The following is an 18426-nucleotide window of genomic DNA, read 5'->3' as shown; positions in this document are numbered from 1 at the left end:
TGACTTTTGAACAGATTTACTATATTGAATGTGTAAATAATGTTACATATAAACTACACTGGTGTCTTCGTGGTTCTTGTGCTCCCATTATTTATTAATACTGTGCACAGCATGGTAACGAACACTAGTTTTGAAACACCAACAAAAAGCAGCTAAGAGAGGAATGACTATTGTTGAAAAGCTCTTGACATAATGAATCCTTGAATCACTTGGGGTCATTTGGTTGACTTCACATCCGTCCTCTGCCATCCACGCGCGACCTGATTATGACTTAAGTGCGTGCGTATCTGTACCTCCGTATGATGCCTTCAGGTGTCATCACAAGTGTGAAAACCCGATGTGGCTGATTTAACTCACTAGTTGTCTTACGCTGCCGACTACACACAAGCAGAAAAGCAATTGTGTTGATGGCATGTGTTTAGTTTTAGTGAGCCGAAGGTCCACCTTTGCCACAAACTCTGTAGAGCGTGAGAGTTTGCGGACAGTTTGATTTCAGTCATGTTATTTCTTCTTGAAGATTTTATCGAAGGCATTTCTGCGACGGCCACCCCCCGATGTCTTGCCCCCATCCTTGGCGGGGCTCCACCCGGGAACTGCGCAAACACCCGAGAAGAGGACGGGGCTGTCGGCGGCTGTGATGCAAAGCGAGCGCGTGGAGCGGGAGGAGGCAGGGATGGCGGCGGGGATGGCGGCGGGGATGGTCCTTAGCTCCCCGAGGCTTGAGCTTTTCTCTAGGCCTCCTCCTCGCCCTCTCATCCTGGCGCTCCGATTTGACAAGAGGAGTGTCTTGGAGGCATGCAGGCCTCGGGATTCGCCGCCAGCGTGCGGAAGGGGCGACTCTGAGTAAGAGCGATCCATAATGTCCCTGTGGGAGGAGGAAGGTATACGCTTTGTATCACTGACACTTCCACATGGGGCTGGACATTTCCCCACAACTAACCTCTGAGAGCTGAACATCATGGTCGAGTCTCCCATCCTCTGAGCTGGCAAATACAAGAGCAGCGAGTCATTGATGTCTTGTTCACAAAAAAGAGAGAAAGTCAAAAGAGGGGCAAACCGGAGAGCTTCCATGGCAACGGGTTGTCTGCAAAGCCGCTCAGTGGCCAGAGGTCGCTCGCTCGTTGGTCCATCTGCCAGGCTGCATCTGTATGAAGGGAGCCGATCGAAAGAGACGGACACATAGCGGGGCACCTCAACAGTTCTGAATGCACACTGTTGCTAGTTGTGACAAAAACGGATCGTTAAAAAAAAAAAAAAAGGCCAATATTGACCCATTGCTGAGCTCTAAAACGTTCTGAAATCAATTGCCAACTCAAGTGAAAACAACTCACATTTCAGCGTGCCGGGTGACAGGATGTCCTCATCCATATCGTCCAGGTCGTCGGACAGGAGGAGGTGCTGTGGCGTCGCCGGTCGCAAGCCCAGGAAGGACGGGTCCAAATGAAGGGCGGCGGCTAGAGCCCCTAGGCCCGGGTTGGTAACCAGGCAGAACCCCGTCAGCAACTCGATGTTTTGCCAGCGCCGCAGCTTCTCTCGCAGTGCGGCCGTCACATCGGCCAGGGCCTGTCTACGGGACCCATTGACTCTTGCACCACATTTGGACGGACGCTTCCCGTTGCCGGGTGGAAAGGTTGGGGGCCACTAACTTGGCAGAGAGGATCTTGTGGTCCACGTCTTCTAATGAGGAGCTGTGAGCCACGTGAAAGGTCCCAAAAAGCGAAGTCTTCTTCTTCTTGATCTTCTCGGCCTGCAACGGCGGCGGGCAGTAGGCCCACTTCTCAATTCCGAGTGCGGCCTAGAGTGCTCGAGTGCTCACTCACCCCCTCTCTGGCTTGCAGTAGCTGCCTTTCGGCACTCTGCTTCTTGACGTTGTAGTACTGAACTTCAATCTCGTGCGTCAGCTGCAGCCACGTCTGCAGGATGTCCGGCGGTGACCAGCGAGCCTGTGACTCCAGCTCCCTCTCGGCCTTTTTCAGCGCCATCCTCACCTGCAGACGCAGGTCTTGGCAGATTACGTTTTGTTAAGAAAGCCGCCACCCGCTTGCTCTCCTCGACCTGCTCCAGCTCTTGCTCGGCGTACTTCTGGCGACTCATTTCATTCTCAGTGCCTTCGCGGAGTTCGCGAAGCCGGCATGCTTCCCGCTTGGCCGCGTCAATCTCGTTCCTCAGCTCCTCCTCCACCTTCACTTTCTCCACCTGAACGCAGCGCTGATCCTCCTGGGCCTTTTGCAGCCTCAAAAACAATGGGGGCGATCGTTCATCAGGTTCATCCGCATGCATTTGAAGAAGAAATGCGTGCACGTGTGTGTATAGACACACATGCACAGCAAGTGGCGCTGTCACCTCATTTGAACTGTGTGAGAACCGGCCATGCACCAGAGAGGGAACCGTGTCATGGGCATTCGACCACCAAATGACTGACACGGGATCAGCCGAGCAGCTGAATATGCCAAGAGAGACCGCCATTGAGACGGAACAACTACAAGTCTGGAGCATTCATCGCATTGTGCGCGTGTGTGTGTGTGCGAGCATGGGACAGACTCGAAAGCAAGCTCTTCGTCTCCCTTTGTCCATAAAAGGAGTTGAAACTGGAATCTTTTGCACTGCTTGTCTCCACACTCACTCAGTAGCCTGAAGTCAGTTCCCTTGGCCGATTTTAAACTCACTTCTCCTGCAGATCCAACAGGCTCTGTTCTGCCCTCTGAAGACCCTCCAGGTCCTTCATCAACTTGCCCAGGTCGTCTCTGGACCTCTTTGTCTGGACGCAAGCAAACCAGCAGCCGCCCAATGCCGCCAGGATGGACACGCCCAGAACGAGGTCTTTCCAACGATTCTGTTGGACTAGTTTGACAGACAGGCGTGCGCACGCCAGCATCTATCATGTTAGTAGAGTTGCACTGATAATATTGTGATTTTTAACACCAGCTTTTTTTTTTTTAATACAAATGTCCCATGCACACGCGCGCGCAGACAGACAGACAGACAGACAGACAGACAGACAGACAGACAGACAGACAGACAGACAGACAGACAGACAGACAGACAGACAGACAGACAGACAGACAGACAGACAGACAGACACACACAGACAGACACACAGACAGACACACAGACACACACACACAGACACACACACACACACACTTCTATAAACACAGTGATAGATGGGGAGGGCATCCATGCGATTTCTCCTGGAGTTTGAGTGACCAGTTCCACAACGTCTCAAAGTTTGGTGAGCATTGCTGTCGACCACGTTTTACAACTTTGAGCGCCACCTACAGGCTTGGAGTGGATAGGTCTCACTAGGCACTTTACATTAATGTCTGCGTGTAACCCTCATAAAATGGCGTGATTATTGCTTAGCCAATCTAAAGCAGAGAAAAAACGGAAGCATGTGATATCTCAGCCGATCAAACTGCTCGTTCGACAGAATGTCCCTTCTCCTATCTGACAGAGGTGGAGTGATTTGAGAGGGAACGGAGAGGCCGAGGCTAGGACGGAGCGAATAGCGGAACACAGTGACAAAAATCGATTAAAAAAAAGAGAGTACAACAGATTGTGAATCTTTTTGAAATTGATTTTTGATATTGACATTGCTTTGATATTGTGATATCCTTTGATGTGATTGTTCAGCGATCAGTCGTACTGTTAGCTATCTCACGGAGATCGTTTTTTTTTTGTTCCCCTTTTTTTTTTTCAGATCCAACTGGGAAGGCTCACTATTGATCCAAACGAATCCATCAGAATGAAAATCTGAAAAAAAAAAAAGGGTGAACAAAAAAAACGATCTCCATGAGATAGCTAACAGTAACGGCTGATCGCCGAACAATCGCAACAAAGGATATCACAATATCAAAGCAATGTCAATATCAAAAATCAATATCAAAAAGATTCACACTCTTTTTTTTTTTTTAATCGACTTCTCTCACTGTGTCCCGCTATCCGTTCCATCCTACCCTCGGCCTCTCCGTTCCCTCTCAAATCACTCCACCTCTGTCCGATAGGAGGAGGGACATTCTGTCGAACAAGCAGTTCGACAGGCTGAGATATCACGTGCTTCTGTTTTTTCTCGGCTTTTGATTGACTAAGTAGTAATCACACCATTTTATGAGGGTTACATGCACTTCACTGAGTGCCGTTCTCCTGTGATGTTTATCAGGTATGTGAGCATACCTGACGGCGGTCCAAAAAGCACGGTATCCAGGGCCTTGAGCTGCAGCTTCTGCACATGACCACGCTCTACAATTTTCAACACCGAGCCGGTCAGGGTGGCGTTCTTCACCGCCAGCCTGACGGATGAGGTCACAGAGGTAACGTTGATCCCTCCAGCATCCTCACAGTCAACGTGTGACACATACAGATGAGCGTTACCTTGGCAACGCCTTGCCGTCCAGTCCGTGTTTACGGAAGGTCTCGGTGTACTGGGGGAGCTCCACACTGAACTGTAGCCACTCCTCCACTTGCTCGCCTGTCCAGTTGTACACTGAACGCATACGGCAAGACATTGGACTCAGCTCGAGGTTTTGCCGTAGCTAACATTAATTTACAACACTGCTGAAGTTTTTGTAACAGTTAAGAACTTTTGAATCCAAACAATGTTTTTCAGGTCATTCGACGTATATTCTCGCTCTTCAACAAAGATAACTTCACAAACCGCTGTATTCCATGCAGTCCAAGGGGAGCCACACACATTTCCTCTTCACATGTTTACAACAGAGCTGTAGAGTTGACGTTGACACTCGTCTCCCCTTCCCATCCCTCTTTTGAATGGACTCACCCTCAGAGTTCTTCCAGGCATCCCACATGTCCTCCACTCTAATGTGAAGGTCTGCACGGTGGAAGTTGCTCTGCTTGGCCTTTGAGTCGTGGTACTTGAGATCCTCTCGCAGGAACTGACAAAAAAATATCCAAACACAACTCAGACTTAAGCCAAGACGCCTCGGGTGGCTTTTCACCTCGTCCGTTTCGGCCGCGTCCACCGTGCCGTCGGCGTCGTCATCCATTCGTCTGTGGATGTTGTAGATAGCTTCAAAACTCAAGCGGGCGTTCTCATCCTTACACAGCTGCCGGTCCACTGTGCACAGATCTGCAACAAGCCCACAATGGCCATTCTTGATTTGAATGGGAGCGTGAAGGTTTTGGTCTCGATGCTCCCGTAAGTGATAAATTTGCTGGAGAAAACAAAAAGGTCTATCTTCTCTTTATCTGAATTCTACCTATGATGATAGGTAGCATTCAGACGTCACCCCGATGCCTTGGTAGCCATGACAACTACATTGAGTGGGACACATCGCAGCAGGAAAAGTTCCTGCCTACATTTGGTCATACAAGACTCTCTGAGTCTCTGGACGATCGCTCGGCCGTGTGTATGCGCGTGTGCCTGGGCTTTTAATCCATAATTTAAAAAAAAAAGTTTGAAGTCATTCACATTCATGTGGGGAGCGGGGGACGACTAACCTAAACAGACTGTAAATCATCCGATAGCGTTCCAAGTTAAGTGCATACACCCACGCCAGCCAACCTAGCATGAGTCTATCTCAGGCATGGGCAAACTACGGCCCGCGGGCCACATCCGGCCCACGGGACCGTTTAATCCGGCCCGCCAACCCTAAATAAATTGTATTATTAAACTTTTTTTTTTTCCGGTCATTTTGCCTGCAATGACTGCGTTTCCCCATTAGATGGGAAACCACTCACCGGCACATTTACTACCGGAAGCCGTGTCAGAAAGCTCGGTGCACACTCACAAGTGCTCAGTAGTACGGAAATAGCGCACTCGTGCTCTATTTGTATCAGTGCCGAATTTAGAGCGTGGGCTGTGACGACAGCATTCTTGTAATTTGCGCGCCGAGCTTTCGGATACAGTTTTACGCGAAAGCCACCCACAAACCTTCCCCTGGAATCCTTCCATTAAAATGAGTCGCCCAAGGAAAAGCAAGGTGGACACTGAGTGCCGAGTGTTTAAAAAGAGTGGCCAATTTGGCTCGACGTACGCGACGTGACGTTCAGCCACATGAACATCAACATCAACCCGTCACAGATCTAGGTAAACGGACCAACACCTCGGATCTCTCCTAAGAATTGCCACAACAAATTTTATTCCAGACTATGACACACTAGCAAAAAAAGGAAGACCAACACTGTTCCCACTGAAAATGAAGGGGAGGCGTTCAAGTTTGTTGTAAAAAAATGCATTTTGAATATGAGCTGTACAAATAGCAGGGATTGAAACTAGCGACCACTCATTTTCAAACAATGCAGGATGCTCAAGGACATTGATGCACCACCTGTTTGTGACTAATCTTAACCTGTAAAGTTCTTAAGGCTTACTTTAAGGAAGTGTTTCCCGTTTCCTCACCTCTGTTACCAGGTGTTTGTGAGTTAAAACTCTGCTCTGATTTTCAGATACCCCTCACCGTGTTGCCGTTTTGATCACTTTATTTGGATGTATGCTTTCACCGATTCTTCAAGATGATATATTTGGTCAGAATGTTTGCCGTTTGATGTGATCTCATAAGATAAACATACATCTTTCATTAATCTGACCTGCAGGCACTGAAGTGATGGAGACTGTTATTCATAATAACAGTGTCGTATTTTATGAGAATCACTGATAGCAGTTTTTTAGGGATGTTTTTTTTTTAATATTGTTAATAAATGCATTTGTTTTCAAAAAACTTTTTTTGAATATCCATGCTTTACTACCTACTAAAGGCCCAAATCTTTTATGCAATGAGCTTTACAGGTCGTTTATATTGCTTCACACAAACACTACATCCATCTGCTCCTGGTTCAGCCCCCCGGTCAAAATTTAGAACGCAATTCGGCCCGCAAGTCAAAAAGTTTGCCCACCCCTGGTCTATCTTTTTCGACATAATCTATGTGCTGCTGTTTTGATTAGCCACAGAGTTAAGGTTTGAACCATAGTGTCTATGACCTGAGCTTGCTGCAAAAAATACGAAAGCGTCTATTTGAGGGAGGCATTTATTGGTCTTAAGTGGATCAGCATCTACTTGGGGGAAGGTCTATTCGAGGCACGAGCATGAGTCCAAAAGAACGCGGAAGTTCATGGCGGTGCAAACTCAGTGGACTGATCGGTTTTGTTTGAATAGTGGAAAAGCTCTCTGCAGTCATCAACACTGTCCATCGGACCGAGCCTCAGTCAACTGGGACGCTTGTGCATCACAAACAAAACAAGTGGTAGAGAGAGACAGAGGTCAGGTGACACCAGCATTGCATTAGAGCAGTGGTTCTTAACCTGGGTTTGATCGAACCCTAGGGGTTCGGTGAGTCAGTCTCAAGGGCTCGACAGAGCCTCCACTGAGGAGGTCCGAACAAACCTGATTTATCGTGTAAATTCTGATTTGCCAGTATATAATTTGTTGAGTTCATGCATTGTGTTGGTTTTGCTCTTTGAACAAGTTCATGCACAGCTCATTCTGTGCACCAGTAAAAAACACGAATTTAAAAAAGTAATTTTTCACTATCGAGGGGTTTGGTGAATGCGCATAAGTAACTGGTGGGGTTTGGTACCTCCAACAAGGTTAAGAACCACTGCATTAGATCATAGGTGTCAAACTCAAGACCCGGAGGCCAGATATGGCCTGCCACATTATTTTATGTGGCCCCTGAAGACAAATTTTGCATCGACTTTGTGTCATTACTAAAATCACAAATTGTCTTCACTTTAAAAAATATAGAGATATTGCTTGTAATTGTTACAATTTGTTACAGTTTTTACTAGTCTCTAATTTCAAAACTAGTTATTCATCAGTTTGTTTTGTAGCCTATACTGTAAAGCAGCGGTTCCCAACCTTTTTTGCGCCATGGACCGGTTACATGTCAGACAATATTTTCACGGACCGGCCTTTATATCAATAAATAATATATAATTAATAAAAAAACGCATTTAAAAAAACCTCACCATTAAGTATCTGCTCCGCAGCTTTGCAGGCTCGACTGGGGAAACATGTTATGTGACTGGGACGAGTGCCTTGACCTGAATTAATTGATCGTCGATTAAAAAAAAAAAAAAGAATGTTTTTTTTTTTTTTTCTGCGCGGCCCGGTACCAAATGACTCACGAACCGGTATCAGTCCGCGGCCCGGTGATTGGGGACCTCTGCTGTATATAGCAGACGTTGACAAATCATAATAGCCCTCTGAGGGAAAATCTGACGACGATGTGGCCCGCAACAAAAATGAGTTTGACACTCCTGCATTAGAGGATTAACGGCAACAGTTGGCAAGATGAAAAGAGAGCAGTAGCAGGAAGAGCAAGTCAAAGTCGGTCTCTGTACAACAATGAATGACAAGAAATATTTTGGTGACAATTTAGTGACAAAATTAAGACTCAATTTTGGCACGCTTCCAGCCATACATTTTCTATAGTGCCCAACCACCGCCACCGAGCTGCAATCGCATGACAACGAAAACCCGCGACCCCTGCCGTTCTTTTTGAGAAAGAACACTTGAAGGTGCAGCACAAGTTTGTAGCGCAAGTTTGATTGAAAGAAAACGTTTTTTCGTAGGATACTTCTGGCATTATGTACACTTCCCAGCCAATCAGGAAGTCAGAATGCTGCACGTCATACATATCATTAGCGCCAGAACCAGCTACGTCATGCATCTCTCGTAGGCAGCCGTCGATCCCGGGAGATCATGGGTTTGCGCCCGTTGGTGTCACTCCACGGCAGTGCTTCGTGTGGCTATGCAGTCCGATCCGGGAGGCACAGCTTCTGCCGCATCTTGCACAGCGGTGGTCAGAGGTGTTATTAAAATCTTGAAAATGCTGATTTTTATTTCTCAGTCTTTTGCCGTTGGCCTGCTGCCTTAGGATGTCTTCGTAGGCGACAAGACCTTCTCTCGTTTTCTGTCTCCAGTAGCTTCTGTCTTGGGCGATAGTTTGCCATGTGTTCAGTCCAATGCCTGCGGCTTTCATATCGCGTTTACAGGTGTCCTTGTAGTGCAGCTGGGGTCGTCCTACTGGCCTCGAACCAGACAACAATTCGCCGAACAGGAGATCTTTGGGGATTCTTCCCTCGCCCATACGGGTCACGTGGCCCAGCCAACGCAGGCATCTCTGCTTGAGCAGGGAGAACATGGAAGCTATTTTGGTCATCTCCAGCACTGCGTTGTTGGTTACATGATCTTTCCAGGTGATCCCGAGGATGCGACGTAGACATCGAAGGTGGAAGGCATTCAGTTTCTTCTCTTGTCTTGCATGGAGGGTCCAGGTTTCGCTGCCATAGAGTAGGGTGCTCAAGACACAAGCTTTGTAGACCTGAACCCTGGTGTTTCTCGTCAGGTTGTTGTTGGACCAGACTCTTTCTGTGAGGCGAGCAAAAGTTGATGCAGCTTTGCCGATCCGCCGAGCGAGTTCCTTGTCAATAATCACCTTGTCTGAAATGGTAGAGCCCAGGTAGATAAAGTCATGGACAGACTCCAGCGTGTGGTTTGTGATTGTGATTGCCGGTGGTGTTACAACATCCTGGCCCATCACTTGTGTCTTTTTTAGGCTGATGGTTAGGCCTAATTGTTCACAGGCGTACGCGAAGCGAGACACGAGTGCCTGGAGTTCCTCTTCTGTGTGGGTTGCAACAGCTGCGTCATCAGCGAACAAGAATTCTCGGAGGCATCTGGTTCGAACTTTGGTCTTGGCCTTTAGTCTTGTGATGTTAAAGAGGTTGCCGTCGTGTCTAGTTCGTAAGTAGATTCCTTCTGAGGCGTTTCCAAATGCAAACTTCAGCATGACGAAGAAGAATATACTGAACAGGGTTGGAGCCAGAACACATCCTTGTTTTACCCCGCTGCTGATGTTAAATGGTTTGGATGCATTGCCATCGTGTATGATAGTTCCTTGCATGTTGTCATGGAATGATTTGACAATGCTCAGCATGGTGGGGGGGCAGCCAATTTTTTCCAAAATGTTGACAAGTCCTTTTCTGCTCACGAGATCAAAGGCGATGAAGGCAAGGTAAAGTGGTTTTCTTTGTTCTCTGCATTTCTCTTGTAGTTGCCTCACAGAGAAGACCATATCTATGGTGGATCTTTCCGCTCTGAATCCGCATTGTGATTCTGGGTAGACTGTCGGCCAGGACCTGCAGTCTTCTTAACACTACGCGCGCGAAGAGTTTACCGACAATGCCGAGGAGTGAGATTCCGCGGTAATTGTCACTTCTATCACCCTTGTTCTTGTATAGGGTGACTGTTTGCATCTCGCATGTCCTGTGGCACTTCGCCTTCCTTCCAGCACAAAGAGAGGATCTCGTGAAGATGTTGGGTGAGTGTACCCTTTGCGCATTTCAGAACTTCTGGAGGGATGCCATCTTTTCCTGGTGTTTTGCCAGACACAAGGTCTTCTAGCGCGCTTTTTGTTTCTTCCAGGCTGCGATTTTCGTCTAGCTCCCTCATGATCGGCAGTTCTTCAATTGAGTCGAGAGCATCTTGGCTAACGTTTGTCTCACTGCTGTACAGTTGTGAGTAGTGCTCTGCCCAGCGCTCCATTTGCTGACCTTTATCGGTGATGATGTCCCCTTGGGCTGACTTCAGTGGGGCAGTGGTTTTCTTCGTTGGCCCAATGACATGTTTTATTCCTTCATACATGCCACGGATGTTTCCTGTGTCTGCTGCAGTTTGAATCTTGACGCAGAGTTGGATCCAGTAATCATTGGCACATCTTTTGCATGCTTTTTGCACTTTGGTGCGGGCTGTTCTCAGTGTCTGCAGGTTTTTGTCGTTGGGGGAGGATTTATATTGTCTCAGGGCTTGCCTCTTTTGTTCTATCAGAGGGAGTAGCTCTAAAGAGTGTGCCTCGAACCAGTCTGTGGATTTTGTTGTTATCCGTCCGAATGTTTGCATGGCGGTGTTGTAGACAGCATCTCTGAAGTGTTCCCATCCTTTGGAGGCGCTGCCCTCAGGGGTCTCTTCAAGGGCTTTGTCTACTGCAGCTGCAAATAGTTCTACTTTTCGAGGATCAGATGTACTATTGGTGTTGATGCGAGCTCTGCCGACTTTCTTTGAGTGATGGACTTTTCTCGGCTGTAGCTTCACTCTGCTGCATACCAGGGAATGGTCAGTGTCGCAGTCAGCACTGGTAGCTTCGAGTCAGCTTGACGTCAGACAGATCGTTTCATCTGGTTAGCACGAAGTCGATCAGTGCCAGTGTTTTGATCTTGGGTGCCTCCATGAAACCTTGTGCTGGGTCTTGGTACTGAAAAATGTGTTGGTGATGCAGAGGTTTTGTTGGCAGCACAGTTCCAATAATCCCTGTCCATTTTCGTTGATCTTGCCAATTTCGAAGTGTCCTAGACAGGATGGCCAGCTGTTGTAGTCCTGGCCAACACGGGCGTTGAAATCTCCAAGGATGAGCAGCTTTTCGTTGGGAGGTATGCTCTGAATTGTGTTGTTGAGCTCATCATAAAACTTGTCCTTGGATTCTTGAGATGACGGAAGTGTTGGTGCGTAGGCACTGATAAAGTTCACCACGCCTGTTGATGTTCGGAGCTGAAGTTTCAGGAGTCTCTCTGTTCCCTCACATGGCAAGATGGAACCAGATAGGCTGTTCCGATAGGCAAATCCCACGTGTTCTTTTGGTTCACCAGGCTATTTTCCTTGCCAGATAAACGTGTAATCTTTCTCCCTGATGCAACCAGAAGAGAGGAGTCTTGTTTCCTGAAGAGTAACAATGTCTTGCTGTAACCTCAGAAGTTCGTTGTTGATAACGGCGGTCTTTCGGGCATCGTTGATGGCTTGATGGTCTTCAGAAAGGCCAGTGGTTAAGGTTCGTACATATGTTTGCATTTTCGGCTGGTGTAAGACTTTGTCGGGCTAATTGTCAGGTTTCCCCTATGACCCACACACTCAGTGGGGCAAGTAGACCGTGGCGAGGCAGCACCTTACTGGCTGGGGGCTGCCCAGCTTGAAGCGGGCGGTAGCTGCCCAATGAGACGCGAAGATCTCTCCCACTGTCGAAATCAACCCCTGGCGCCTCGCTCTTCGCCAATCAAGTGGTGGCTTATAACCAGTAAATCTGCTGCTTTACGTTTTTGTTCCAACGCTGTGACGCGATGCTATAGGGGACTCTTCAGGGCACAGATCCTGGGCATGTTTCTATGGAGAACAAGCTGTTGCCCATGTAGCAGGTTCCCCCACTCCACTCCGCTGGACACACCAGGGGAAGGGCAGGGCTAATACTGTCTGAGTGCCGGCGAAGTCATCATGCATATAATAAGCTTAACAATGGCATTCGCTTGCTCGTGCGAGTGTGACAAAAGGTCCTTGTCCAGATTCTCATAATTGTAAGTAATTATCGCATGTAAACAGAGTGCATGCATGAATGGAATATGTTGGCATTTGATGCGCACGCGTTATACTAAATCCATGGAATTGTTGTGTCTGTGATTGAATACATACAATTAACAGGGGAAAGGTGCCGCATTCTCACAATTGAAGGTAAATACCGCATGTAAACAACCTAAAGCAGTGGTTCTCAAATGGGGGTACGTGAGATTTAACAAAAATATATACCGGTATTAAAAAAAAAAAAAAAAAACCAACTAAGCTTGATTGTCTTGAGAATTAGTTATAAAAAGTTTGATGAAATATAAATGTATGTTTTATATTCAGTATTCAATTTTAATCCTTAATAAACGGACTCTCCACATACCAATAGCAGTCACCTGCGGTTGCCTTGATGACGCACTGTAACATGATGTGGCTCAAGCGTAGCAGCGATGCTGCGGTTGAAAACACGGTGAAACAAGTAAAAATGAAGGCAAAACCAGAGCCGACGAAGTACCGACATGGAAGACTATTGTTTGATGGGATTTACGTCCACAAGTTGTAACCCACCCAAAGCGCTGTGCTTTTTTTGCGGGGAGAAATTAGCCAACGCTAGCATGAAGCCGGCACATCTCCAGCGGCATCTCACCACAAAACACAGATGCCATGTTGGTAAGCCACCGGAGTTCTTCAGGAGGAAACTTTCTGACTTAAAGTCATCCCAAGACACAATGCGAAAAGCCTCCACTACATCAGCCAAAGCCCTGAAGGCTTCTTATGCGGTTTCTTTGCTCGTAGCTAAAGCAAAAAAAAAAAAACCTTCACCATAGCTGAAGAGCTGCTGCTCCCCGCCGCTGTTGTATTGGCCGAAACTATGCTAGACAAAAAATCTGCGGATACATTAAAAACTGTTCCTTTGTCTAATGACACCGTTTGCTGCAGAAGAGAGAGAATGGGTGCAGACATTGTCGAACAAGTTGTGGGAAAACCTGGCGACTCTTTTTCACTCCAGCTGGATGAATCCACAGATGTCAGTGGAAATTCACAGCTTGTTGCTTTTGTGAGATACATTGAGACTGACGGCATTTGTGAACACACTTTCCTGCAAAAGTCTGGAGGGAAGAACAACCGCAGAGGACATTTTTAATGTGGTTAACGCATTTTTCTCTGAAAATGGTATCAGCTGGAAATCCTGCAGCAGCGTCTGCACATATGCGGCTGCATCAATGACGGGCAGTGCGAAAGGGCTCATTGCGCGGATTAGAAAGGAAAATCCCGACATTAAGTGGACTCACTGTGATTCACAGGCAAGCGTTAGCGTCCAAGAAAATAAGCCCCGTGTTGCATGATGTTTTGAACAACAGCATCAAAGTGATCAACTTCATCAAGTCAAGGCCACTTAATGCATGTTTGTTCCACTGCCTCTGTGAAAACATGGGAGCTGAACACACGCAACTCCTCCTGCACACAGAAGTGCGCTGGCTCTCTTAAGGGAAGATACTCAACAGGCTGTTGAAGTTACGAGCTGAAGTGCACACCTTTCTGACAGAGAACGGATCTCCCTATGCCACCTTGTTCGAGAGCACGGACTGGCTTGCAAAGCTTTGCTATCTGGCAGATATAATCAGCAAACTGAACGAACTGAATGTGTCTCTGCAGGGCAAGGACACCAGCATCCTGAACCTGTATGACAAGGTGGGTGGTTTGCTGAAGAAAACAGAGCTGTGGAAAAGGGCATGTGGTCAGGAGGATTTCACCTGCTTTCCTCAGGTGGATGCTTTTCTCCCCAATGAAGATGTGGAGACCGCTCCAGTGAAGTTAATCATAGTGGGACATTTGGCTAACTTGATAAAGGGCTTTCATTGCTACTTTGCTGGCATGGAGGAGAAATCTGCACAGCTGGATTGGGTGAGAAACCCATTTCTCTTGTCTGAAGTAAAGAGAAGCAAGCTTCCTGTCACTCACCAGGAAAAACTGATGGAAGTGGCATCTGACCGTGACCTGCAGATGAAGTTTGGCGCATCCACTCTCACACAGTTTTGGGGGGGTGTGAGGCAGGAGCACCCTGAGCTGGGACAGAAAGCTTTGGAGTGGCTGCTGCCCTTTGCCTCCTCATATTTATGTGAAACCTCCTTCTCTGCAATGACTGTGATCAAAACAAAGCAAAGAAACAGACTGAGCCTGGAGAACAACTTGATCACAGCAGTTGCCTCCCTGCCACCAAGGATGACAAAGTGAGGTACAAGCCCATGTTTTTCACTAAAATGTAGTACAAGTGCAAAAGACTCATTCAAGCTTCAAGACTGTTCAATGCTTGTCAAATCAAAATCAAATATTCAATGCAACAATTCAATTTTAAGAGAAAATAAGTTTCTTTTTTTATCCCAAAAGAGGTAAAGTTGATTATTTTGAGCAAATCTTTATTATTAAGTTATCAATTTATTTTGTAAACAAGATATTTATTATAATTAAGTTAATTTATTTGGTGAACACATTTTTAGTTATGTATATTTTTATTTCCTTGTAAGAGATTATTACAAGAAAGATAAATTAGCAGTGTTCTGCATACAGTATTTGAGATTTGAAAGGGTTTATGCCTTCTTGGTGGTCACTGTTTATCGTTTTTGTTTCTATATGCAATGTTTGAAACGTAAATGTGTCTGTCAGGTACATTGCTACAAGTTGTTTAACTTTAATAAATCAAACACTGATGGGACAATCCTGTACCTCTTTCTTTTCGACCAGAAATGTGTTGCGCTGGTCAGGGGGTACTTGGCTGAAAAAATATTTCAAAGGGGGAACATCACTGAAAAAAAATTTGAGAACCACTGACCTATAGTGTATGCATGGATGGCGATTTGTTGGCATTTGATGCGCACGTGTCATAAATCCATGAAATTGTTGTGTCCATGATCGAATACACACAATTTAACAGCCATGGTACCGAGGTAAATTCACCTTGTTCCTCGGGGTGTTGCCTAAAGATATGCATGACGTCGTGGGTTCAGGCTTCATGATTGGCTGAGAAGTGTATAATGCAGGGGTGGGCAAACTTTTTGACTTGCGGGCCGAATTGGGTTCTAAATTTTGACCGGGGGGCCGAACCAGGAGCAGATGGATGTAGTGTTTGTGTGAAGTAATATAAACGACCTGTAAAGGTCATTGCATAAAAGGTTTTGGCCTTTAGTAGGTAGTAAAGCATGGATATTCAAAAAAGGTTTTTTGAAAACAAATGCATTTATTAACAGCATTAAAAAAAAAAACAGCCCTAAAAAACTGCTATCAGTGATTCTCATAAAATATGACACTGTTATTATGAATAACAGTCTCCATCACTTCAGTGCCTGCAGGTCAGATTAATGAAAGATGTATGTTTATCTTATGAGATCACATCAAACGGCAAACATTTTTACCAAATATATCATCTTGAAGAATCGGTGAAAGCATACATCCAAATAAAGTAATCAAAACGGCAACACGGTGAGGGGTATCTGAAAATCAGAGCAGAGTTTTAACTCAAACACCTGGTAACAGAAGTGAGGAAACGGAAAACACTTCCTTAAAGTAAGCCTTAAGAACTTTAACGGTTAAGATTAGTCACAAACAGGTGGTGCATCAATGTCCTTGAGCATCCTGCATTGTTTGAAAATGAGAATGGTCGCTAGTTTCAATCCCTGCTATTTGTACAGATCATATTCAAAATGCATTTTTTTACAACAAACTTGAAAGCCTCCCCTTCATTTTCAGTGTTCATTTGATGTTGATGTTCATGTGGCTGAACGTCACGTCGCGTACGTCGAGCCAAATTGGCCACTCTTTTTAAACACTCGGCACTCAGTGTCCACCATGCTTTTCCTTGGGCGACTCATTTTAATGGAAGGATTCCAGGGGAAGGTTTGTGGGTGGCTTTAGCGTAAAACTGTATCCGAAAACTCGGCGCGCAAATTACAAGAATGCTGTCGTCACAGCCCACGCTTTAAATTCGGCACTGCTACAAATAGAGCGCGAGTGCGCCATTTCCGTACTACTGAGTACGTACACGCACTTGTGAGTGTGCACCGAGCTTTCTGACACGGCTTCCGGTAGTAAATGCGCAGGCGAGTGGTTCCCCATCTACTGGGGAAACGCAGTCATTGCAGGCAAAATGACCGAAAAGAAAAAGTTTAATAATACAATTTATTTAGGGTTGGCAGGCCGGATTAAACGGTCCCGCGGGCCGGATGTGACCCGCGGGCCGTAGTTTGCCCATACCTGGTATAATGTATACAGTTGTTGTTGTTTTTTAAGTCACACACTGGGACTCAAACTCATGGTGCCTGCACACAAGACAGGCGAGTGTACTGCTACACCATCAGCCATCCCCTGTATAATGCCAGAAGTATCCTACGGGAAAAAAAATTCGCTGCCAGAACTGTGAAGAAAGAACCGGCAGCTATCTCCTGAGCACGAGATTTAAAGTACTGAACTGAGTCAAAATCTTCAGGAAAATGGATTTCTATCAATTTTCCTTGCCGTGACTTTGGACGGAAGCTCCGGAGAGCTGCGAACCGCCAGCCATCGCCTCAATGCACTCACGTCATGCCGTCATAGCGTGTCCAAAAGAGACGTGTGCCACAGTTGAGGCAAAATGACTTCACTGCTGGCAAAGAGGAGTTTCAACCAGCTCCCTTTTCATACGCACGCACGCATACAGCTTTGTCCCCTACCTGAACGGTGCTGTTGGTGGTCCGGGTGGGCATGGTCACCGTTGCCCACCCGGACGCTCAGGACACACACCAGCAACAAACACACACGCGCCATGTCTGGGGATGACAAACAGGACATGATGTGGTTTAATAAAAAGAAGTCAAGCATACAAAAGATGACAATCGAAATACTGGAGCTTATGCATATCATGAGTTATTTCAAGCGATTTAGAGTTAAATCTCCCCTCCCCCAAACATCAGCATCTTCCGTTTCCTCATAAAGAGTTTTTGATGGAGGTCACAAATGAGGAACCTGCTGAGCTTCACATGAACATTCCTTGTTAAATGTGCGCACAAACACCTTCAAACACTCACATGTGCAGCGAGACCTCCTCCCTAAGCCATCGGGGGACGTCAGATCAGGTCCAAACTCGTGGACGATGAGGCCAAATCAACAAAGCTGCACGGATGACGATCACACTAAACTGAAACAGCTGCTGAAAGAAAAAAAGCACCCAGAGATCTGCCTCCGCTGCCTTCAGGCGCGCTCACCAAAAAGTGCTTTCGTGTCAGGTTCATTTGTCTTTGTGCGAGGTATAGCCTGAAAAATGCAACTTTGGATTTTTTCCACTGAAGATATGCTTTTTGAATTACTTTTTGTACTAACCGCATAACCTATTTGTCCTGAAGAAAAAAAATCACAAAATAAAATATAGAATGTTTTTTTTTCTTTTCCCTCCCCCGGTTGTGTCAGGGTTCTCTCATGTCCGACGCAAATGAGACTGAAAGGCATCATTCAAATTCATGTCGGTATACTATAGTTAAGGTTTGCCCCCTAACGGTCAAAAACAGGACATGCAAATCCAGCAGGCGCAGAGAGAAACCAACTGCAAGTACCGGTAAAATAAATACATGAGATAAAACTTAAAAACGAATATTTGGACAGAAATATAAACCAGACACCTGAAACCTGCGTTTTAGTTCATCTTAGTAAATGCATACGCATATGTATTGAGATCACCATTGCCCACCCGGACGCTCAGGACACACACCAGCAACAAACACACACGCGCCACGTCTAGGGATGACAAACAGGACAGGATGTGGTTTAATAAAAAGAAGTCAAGCAAACAAAAGTTGACGATTGAAAAACTGGAGCTTATGTGTATCATGAGTTATTTCAAGTGATTTAGAGGAAAATCCCCCCTCCCATGGCCAATAAACTTCTTGAATCTTGAATCCATCTGAGAACCATACCAACATGGTCCAATGATTTGCAATACAGTAATCCCTTGCTACATCGCGGTTTGTTTATCGCGGTTTCACTACATCGCGGATTTTTTCTCCAAATAAAAAAAAATTAAAAGTCAAAATAAAACTTCTAAATTGAGGAATTATGGCACGAAACTTGCCCACAGGCTAGCAGAAGGCAAGGAGTGCCCACACAATTGCAGTGCGTA

The 18426-nt window shown here is 46.2% G+C and overlaps 1 protein-coding gene across 3 annotated transcripts; it reads right to left on the bottom strand.

Annotated features, from left to right (window-relative positions):
• Positions 1–73: 73 nt before the first annotated feature.
• On the bottom strand, positions 74–17689 carry LOC125982512 (stromal interaction molecule 1). Of its 3 annotated transcripts, XM_049743234.2 has the most exons (15): positions 17342–17689; positions 16988–17083; positions 14247–14427; positions 4956–5086; positions 4778–4892; positions 4372–4483; positions 4174–4289; positions 2667–2841; positions 2056–2440; positions 1821–1988; positions 1647–1747; positions 1332–1567; positions 1058–1144; positions 941–983; positions 74–865 (listed from the first exon to the last, which is right to left on the bottom strand). In XM_049743234.2, the coding sequence occupies exons 3-15, from the start codon at positions 14302–14304 to the stop codon at positions 502–504; spliced, it is 2091 nt and encodes a 696-aa protein (XP_049599191.1). In that variant the 5' UTR covers positions 14305–14427; positions 16988–17083; positions 17342–17689; the 3' UTR covers positions 74–501. The 3 variants fall into 3 exon arrangements, with proteins under 3 accessions (XP_049599191.1, XP_049599190.1, XP_049599192.1); XM_049743233.2 differs by lacking the exon at positions 14247–14427 and having other exon boundaries at positions 17342–17685; XM_049743235.2 differs by lacking the exon at positions 14247–14427 and having other exon boundaries at positions 2056–2233; positions 17342–17677.
• Between the last annotated feature and the right edge of the window lie 737 nt (positions 17690–18426).

The sequence above is a fragment of the Syngnathus scovelli genome, chromosome 15 (genome assembly GCF_024217435.2).
Source record: "Syngnathus scovelli strain Florida chromosome 15, RoL_Ssco_1.2, whole genome shotgun sequence".
Taxonomy (NCBI): domain Eukaryota; kingdom Metazoa; phylum Chordata; class Actinopteri; order Syngnathiformes; family Syngnathidae; genus Syngnathus; species Syngnathus scovelli.
Note: the sequence above shows the minus strand (reverse complement) of the source record. Positions and strands in the feature narration are given on the sequence as shown.